The 8,875-nt window shown below is 35.6% G+C and overlaps 1 protein-coding gene across 1 annotated transcript in view; it reads right to left on the reverse strand.

The window, feature by feature from the left end:
* The window catches only part of LOC134654368 (sialin), a 76,006-nt gene extending 75,474 nt beyond the window's left edge, over window positions 1–532 (reverse strand). Inside the window, exon 1 of the mRNA XM_063509832.1 lies at window positions 456–532. Within this exon, the coding sequence (XP_063365902.1) occupies window positions 456–495 (40 nt within the window). The 5' untranslated portion in view covers window positions 496–532. The remainder of the gene's footprint in view (window positions 1–455) is intronic.
* Window positions 533–8,875: the final 8,343 nt, after the last annotated feature.

The raw sequence follows: 8,875 nt of genomic DNA on the forward strand, positions 1-8,875 counted from the left end.
TTTGATAAATTGATTAATTAGAAATCATTTATATACCTACTTAATAAATTGTGTAAAGAAACGCGGTGTAGCCTGTAAATAGTTATTTACAGAGTTAATACGCTAAAACGATGTTATTTAAATTCTTAAACGAAGTAATTAGACTAAGAAACCTTTCAAACGTTTAAAATTACATCACTGGACATAAATTTGCGATTTTCTAACGGATAACAGCGCCGGAAGTGCGATTACACCGAGCAGATTCGCACGCTATTTTTAACCAGGCACGTGGCTGAATGCCAACATGTCTGCCATACGTCACTAAAGCCAACCGTCACTGCCGTCACTGGTAAGTCTAGCCATTGTCAATTATTTAAAACATTACTTATATTTCCTAATAGTATCATAAATCGATTACCAGTTAGCTCTGACAAGTTTATGGGTGGTTTAAGTAATCTATAGTCGAAAAGACTTACCTGTGAAGTTTCTCGGAAATGACTTCTCTGTTTTAGACATGCTGCCTTTGGAATGAGTTACGAATCTGCAAAGAAAAAGTTAACGTTAATTATGTAAGTAACTACCTATTTAAAATTATGTATTTAAAATGAAGCATTAAGTTTTCGAACTGGGCCTGAAGTTCTATAAATGTTTGCAGGACAGATATTGGCCACCGTACGATAACGATCGGCTAAAAATATTATTCACATTCACCGACATGTATCGCAAAAAATGCGTTTACTTTCCCTTGGTAACCTCAATGCGACAGTTATTTACTCATTAACGATTTGACAATTCGACCTACTCATCAGCTTAACGAGAATAACGAGTAAATACTAATTAGCCTGACTATAGATGCTTCGAGACTAGTACGTTTGTCTAGTTATTAGACACTTAAAATTCGGTACTTGTATTTGTGACGAGAAAGTTTAAATGTGACAGTTAATAGGCGAATATCGCGATTATTACAGTTACAGTCACAGTCATAATCATTTATACATTTTTGAACCTTATTTCGTAGTAACAAAGCGAAAATGGTTTACTTGCTAAAGATCATGAATGTAGCATGCGGGTGTGAGGCCGAACGAGCAATTTGCATGTTCCATTTACTGATATGTACTACTGAAGCGTGAATGAAGAAAAATCTTGCAAAAATGTAGGCTAGAGAGTAGTGATGGGTAGGACATCAATTTAAAATGAGTTTGTATGAGTACCTCATTTTCTAAAATGAGGTGTTACAATGTCTTACTTCAAATGAGGTGAGGTACTAGCATATTTTCAGCGTCGACTATTCCATTAATTCCAACGGCGACAAAAATATTTAATGTATATACATATTTATGTATTCATCACTTCCTTTATAAATAAATAAATAGTAACATTTAATTGGAGTGCAATTCTGGAGGTTAAGAATAGAACTTTTAGGAGAAAGATAATTTTAGAATCAAGTAAAATGAATAGAGGAGTGAAGTAAGACATTTTTGCGGTACGAAGTACTGCGACAAATTAACAAAATGAGTGGTACAAATGAGGTGCCTCACGAGTGAGCGACTCAACACTACTAGAGAGGACATATTCCGATTACTTTCAACTAAATCTTGGTACTCAAGCACGCTTTGCTTATAGAAACAGGTAGATAGGTAGGGATTATAGTAGTATTGGGATAGGGCGAGCACGAAAGGGGCCCAAGTTCGGAGGGGAACTCAAATCGATTCGATATGGGCATTCGAATTATACAATGTCACGAAGACATTAGTATTACTTAAATTTTTAAATGTTTTTTCTCGTATTAGCATTACATAATACACCGTTAAACGGAGACATCGATTGGCGCCGGTAACGGATTCTCCTTTTACGGTTCAATGCAAAAAAATAAAACGTTGCAACGGAAATGAATAAAGGCTGTCAGTGAATCGACCGACAATGAGGTTAAGAGCAGGAAAGTCCTTTTTTTCGTGCCGGTTTTTCAATCATTCATAGTAAGGTGTTTAAGTTAATTAAGTAGAACGATAATTCGATGTGCAATTTGTACCTTGTCATGTTTACTGATAAAAAATGCCGCCCATCGTAAATTCACTGCTAAACTGGATGTTACGAGCGAGTAAACCAGTGTATTTTTTGCTGTTATTTGTGTATTTATTACATAGTTATCTTATATTATGAGAAATATTTTTAGATGCTTGAGAAGAAATTATCAGTAAATAAGGTTTTGGTTAATTTGGTAAACAAGGGTTTCTAGGTTACAAATTTTACAATCATTTGACACATTGACAGGTTGTATAATCAAAATGTATTTTATACAGACTACATAAGTATTTATTGTTTTCGAGAAAATACTTTCTAAGTAAAAGTACTGAATTCAACTGAAACCACAGACCTGTCATTGTCGCGCTCGCGCTTGACAGACAGCTGAAGTGTGCGAAAGGGAAGCCATCACGTATATGAACATCGCATGAGTGCGAAAGAGTGAGACTACAAATGAGAAAACGTGACCATTTTTGAGTTTGACGACGGCCGCGGACGGCCAAGAGCGTATCACCGTAATTTTCAATTTGAAAAATATACACAAATTCGGAAGAAAACTATTTGATAAACTAATACAATGAAGATAGTGTCTTGTAGTGTACCGGATTTCAGTGTCACGGGGCCAAATAAACCTAGCAAATATTCATTTCAGAGGAATAATGATATTCCTAACGAAATTTTCTTAACGATATTTTGTCAAATTAAATAAAATAAAAAGTGTAAGAAGCCGGTTTATACAGTTGATTATAAGTTTTTCTTCCTTTGTGTGCTAATATTTTATCATATTACTCAATAATTTAAAATATTTTGTGTAAAAACATAAACTGTTACTTTACGCTAGGGCTTGACAAAATGTTCAGATGACAGTATCGATAACTTGTCGGTATATTAATAGCTACCTATGTAATCATTTCTTCACAAGACATAATTGGGTGGATCAACTATTTCTTGTTGTTATTCTGTCCGGTCACCCAAGACACAATAGTAGCATAGTTTGTTAGATTAGAAGACATTGTCCACCACCTTCTTCTGACACGCTTGGTAGACGACCCTCAATGGAAAGGGTTTATAAGTTTCACAATAAAGCGTGTTTGGAGAATTTAAATGCCTAAAAATCAGGTTTTAAAGAGTGAGCCAGGGGAACGTAACCATGGCAACGAGTGACAAGAAAAAGTTGATTCTCCCAATTAAGATATTAACCTTTATAACCGCCTTCAAATAATGATTGCTATACCTTTTTGAAGGTGCAGATGTTTAGCAGTAAATTTAAACTTCACTTTCCAACACAGAGTTAGACTAAGATAAGGCTGTAACGATTTTGATAGCACACGCAGTCTGGTGTTATTTTATACATCATATTGTCGTAGAATTTTAACGTTTAAAATAACACATTTGAAAAAGTAGTCGATAAAGCAATCAAACACCGACAGATTATTAATATGTTATAACATGACATCACTATTTTTGATCTCACATAGACAAGTTACGCACACACTTGCATTTCATTTTTGGTCGCACTTTTGAAGATTGACAGTTGTTCTTGTCTATTCTAATTCTATGACTGAAACTAAAGCGCATAAATCGCAGATTTATCTATTTCAGTCGTATGCATAGAATTAGAATAGACAAGAACAACTGTCAATCTTCAAAAGAGCGACCAAAAAGGAAATGCAAGTGTGTGCGTAAATTGTCTATGTGAGATCAAAAATAGTGATGCCATGTTACAACATATTCATAATCTGTCGGTGTTTGATTGCTTTATCGACTACTTTTTCAAATGTGTTATTTTAAACGTTAAAATTCCACGACATTATGATGTATAAAATAACACCAGGGGGCCGATTTTTGAAATTCGACCGCTCGATTTCGTGTGATTTCGTTCAGTAATATCTCCACTACTAGGCATGTAAATTCTACTAATAGAATTGAAAACGAGTGGTCAATACATAGAAGGTAGCATCCTATAGAAGTGGTCTACGCGTGCCTCCGTGAGGGACAAAACATATAAATTCGACCAATCATAGCGTCGCATTATGGTGGGCAACAAATGAATTCGACCAATCACGGTGGTCAATTTACGGTGGGGAATAAAACAAGATGTGAGACTGTGACAAGGACAAACAATAATAGCGCTTTCGCTGCTAGTCCTACTGAATGATACATAAGACTATCCCGTTCTGTCAGTTATCCCCACCACTCATGCCCAATCCAGTTATACTAGATTCATGGGTCAATACCACTAGATTTCCAATTTCTATCGGTCGTATTTCAAAAATCTGCATTTCGCCGTTTTCCACCGATTTTCGAGTGACGAAATCGAGCGATCGAAATTCAAAAATCGGCCCCCTGCACTGCGTGTGCTATCAAAATCGTTACAGCCTTATCTTAGTCTAACTCTTACTGTGTTAGAAAGTGAAGTTTAAATTTACTGCTAAACATCTGCACCTTCAAAAAGGGTATAACAATCGTTATTATTTGAAGTCGGTTATAAAGGTTAATATCTTAATTATGTCTTGTGAAGAAATGATTACATAGTTATTAATATACCGACAAGTTATCGATACTGTCATCTGAACATTTTTTCAAGCCCTAGCGTAAAGTAACAGTTTATGTTTTTACACAAAATATTTTAAATTATTGAGTAATATGATAAAATATTAGCACACAAAGGAAGAAAAACTTATAATCAACTGTATAAACCGGCTTCTTACACTTTTTATGCTGTTAATTTGACAAAATATCGTTAAGAAAATTTCGCTCGGAATATCATTATTCCTCTGAAATGAGTATTTGCTAGGTTTATTTGGCCCCGTGACACTGAAATCCGGTACACTACAAGACACTATCTTCATTGTATTACTTTATCAAATAGTTTTCTTCCGAATTTGTGTATATTTTTCAAATTGAAAATTACGGTGATACGCTCTTGGCCGTCCGCGGCCGTCGTCAAACTCAAAAATGGTCACGTTTTCTCATTTGTAGTCTGACTCTTTCGCACTCATGCGATGTTCATATACGTGATGGCTTCCCTTTCGCACACTTCAGCTGTCTGTCAAGCGCGAGCGCGAGAATGACAAGTCTGTGGTCGTATGCCGAGGTTACATATCTTACGTCAAAGCCCGTTAAATAATTGATCAAACACGGTTTTCGCATTGACACTTTTCGCGTATGGGAAATTGGGCTGGAGGCTAGAGCTGAGCGTTTTTTTCCGTAAGTGTTTTTAAAAACACTTTCTTGTGCTGTAACGAAATAACAGTTTGTGGTAGGAACGACAAACTGTTTTTATAAAAACGATGACAAAGAGGCGGCGGCATACGATAACATAGTCGCTCATAACCACGCATAACGGACGCAACTATCGCAAAGCAAAATGCAGCTCTAAAACTGTTTTATTCGTTTTCCGATGAGCAGGGACAGTTATAGGTTATCGGCTAACGAAAGAGCGAGATAGAGATAAAAACGAAACGAAACGTATTGAGCTTTGTCAGGTAGACGCTAATCGCGCTTTTTAGCAGGCATTATATTCAAAAACTTCAATGTTCGTTAGATAAATAAGTGCTCTATTTTCTAAGCATTAGGGTTTAAATTAAGGAATCTTTTAATGCGTAAAATTTAAGCAAGTAGCGAAATTGGCGCCAGTTGGACTACTTTAAAAATAATTCACGACGCTTAACAAACACTCGCTAGCATCACGAATTTAGGGGCCATTTTATGTGTGACCTATCGATTTATCTTTATAAAGTACTGAAGTTAGGGGTCAAGTTATATTAGACATTTGTGAGACGATGCAAATTAGGTTTTTTTGAAATGTGAATTGCAGATCGTTTTAGTTTTGGTTTCGCGACTTGGCGGGAATTCGTGACAATAACAAACTAATGTGATTGTATTTGTCGAGTTACTCGAGTTTGAGTATTGTGATAGTTTTGTTTTTATTCAAAAATATTGACCTTTTTAGATACATGTGTATATAAACTTGTGAAGTGTAGAGAACCTACGTAAAACTTTGTAAATATCTACTCGTAAATAGTTTAGTGTTAGAAAACATTTCCTAGGTTAGGTTAGTTTTTAGCACGTTTTTAGTTATCATTAGATTGTGTTCGTAAACTTGATTGTATAAAAGTGTAAAAATGGCGCCAAGAAAAAATTCTAGCGAAGTATGGGACTTTTTTGAAAAACGTGATGATTACAAAGCCGAGTGCAAAACATGTCATGAATTGCAGTCAGTCCTAAGCCTGAACAAAGTACGAAGGGAAGTTGATTGTATAATTTTGTTTTAAAAACTAGTACGTACGTTTGTAAATTCAATGCGATTTCGTTTCGTTTCGTTCGACACACACTGGGAATCCAGTTATTTTAGAAACTGTTTTTGAAAACAGTTACGTGATTTAAAGAAACGGTTACGTTTCGTTTCACGGAAAACTCGAAACGACCCAGCTCTACTGGAGGCTTTTTCACTATTATTGTAGCAGCGACGTTATTAAGTTAATCATGTCAACTATGTGATAAAAAAAATACCGCTAATGGACTGACAATAATAAACAAAATAGAGTTAGACAAAGAAGTCTGTGTGTATAGCAGGGATGTTGCGGATGCAGATTTTTTGACATCCGCGGATGCGGATGCGGATATTTAAAGGCTCACATCCGCGGATGCGGATGCGGATGTCAAGATTAGGTACTTAGAAAACGTCAAATATTACATTTTTAGTATTTTTTTATTTAAAATTTTTATTTTTGTATTTGAGCAAGAATATAAGTGCGTTATATTTAATAAACAGTAACTTGGCCGACTTTTCTGGATCTAGACGATTTCGTTGTAGGTAATGACGAAATTACCTAGCACTTACGCCGCCGCTAAGACGTTCCTGTACCGACTTGTTCGACATCCGCATCCGCATAAACTCCGCATCGATTTTATGCGGATGCGGATGCAGATGCGGATGTTGAAAATAATGCGGAAGTTCCGCGGTTGCGGATGCGGATGCGGATGTTCGCAACATCCCTGGTGTATAGCTTAGTGTTTAGTGCAGTTTATCATTAAAAAAAACTGCTGGATTTTTTTTATCGGTGGCGAGACGCCCATATATAGTATTCAATATTGAATACTTAACGTTCCTCAAATGCCTGAGACTCCTGAGAGTAAACACGCTAGTAGCGTGACGCTCACACACGCAACAATGCCTGAATATTTGCATTTCACTAAATCAATCAATCAATAGTGTTTATTTATTACGATTGTTGGTAGCAATGGCAATGGTAGCGTTCTCAAACAAAATACGTGGCGCAACAAAAACAACACGACACAACCTTCCTTGAGAACTTCCGAACTTCCTTGCGGCAAACTTTCGAGCTTTTCCGCGTCTCACGCGGTTCAAGATTACCATTACCATTACCAACAAACCGATGTTATTTAATAAATCTGTAGTAATAATGATATATCAACTTGTAATAATATGGCGGTATTTTTATTGGGTTAGTCGTATAAAAAGAAAGTTATAAATCAGTATCCTGCGTTTTTTTTGTTTACTTCGCCTATAATTATTACTTTACATACATTTATGTACCTATAATAGGGCTGAGGTACACCTCAAAGGGTAGGAATGAAAATTCATTTGTTTAGTTCATTTTTTTGTGCAATTCAATAAACTATGTGAGGTGTGCAATAAAGAGTATTGTATTGTATTTTATTACTCTCATTAATTTCAACACGTTATTTTTGAAACTTAACATTCAATTATGACCAGAATGCGCATTTCGCGTTTAAGCCACAGATAATTTAAACTAGAGATGCCACGAATATTCGGCAACTATTCGGTATTCGACCACTTTGCCGAATTTTCGGTATTCGGCCGAATGTTGCCTACTATTCGGCCGAATACCGAATATCTGTTGCACCTACTTAAAAATTGCACAATAAAAATAACCAAAAACTATGTAGGTATATTTATAATGTGTTCTTGGGAAGTTGTTAAATACGAAAACCCTTTTTTGAGCATTTGTTGATTAAAAAACATTTTATTTTTATCATGAGTCTGTTTTGTTTGACTCTATTCATTAATGATGTTCAACAAAAATATAATTATCTTAGCTAACGTTGAGCTTTGTTAGCGATCAGTTTTCATAATACATAATTGTGACTCAAATTGTTCGCATGTCATGCCGAATATTCGGTATTCTGCCGAGTAAGGGGCCGAATATTCGGTATTCGGCCATAACCACTATTCGGGGCATCTCTAATTTAAACGTTTCGTCACTACATAACCCATTAAAGATACTATAGGACCACAGAGGTATATCGCATTGTTCACCTACATTCTTAAGAATCTGTTTTATTATTACATATTACCACGCAGAACAATAAAAACGGCGTACATAATATACGTATGCAAATTCGTTGCATTTAAATTGCCGAGGGTCTTCTTGATAGCTTGACATGTCGTGAACTTAAAATACCTACCTACGACTTAATACGAGATATGCCAATAAATTTCCCAAGGATCAAGACGTCGCGTTATGTTCTAAACTTCAAAACAGGTGTTGATATGAATTTTGACGTTAAGCAAATTTAGAAAGGAATGATCAATGATTGAATTACATTTTTTAGGCCTATAAACACTGACATAAACATATTTTTTTTATAAAATACCTATACTTTATAAATACCTCCACGATTTAGAATTAAGTACTACATTAGGATGGTATTCCACCTGTTCAATTACTTGGTCCAATGTGTATTTGCGTCTCAATTTTTGCTTATTGAGAGAGTGAGACGCAACTCACATTAGACCACTAAATTGGACATGTGGAAATTGTGGAACCCACCCTTAGACCCCTTAGTTGTCGACATGTTGGTGTTTGGTTCGAAATTTCGAATT

Source organism: Cydia amplana, chromosome 14 (assembly GCF_948474715.1).
Source record: "Cydia amplana chromosome 14, ilCydAmpl1.1, whole genome shotgun sequence".
NCBI classification, from domain to species: domain Eukaryota; kingdom Metazoa; phylum Arthropoda; class Insecta; order Lepidoptera; family Tortricidae; genus Cydia; species Cydia amplana.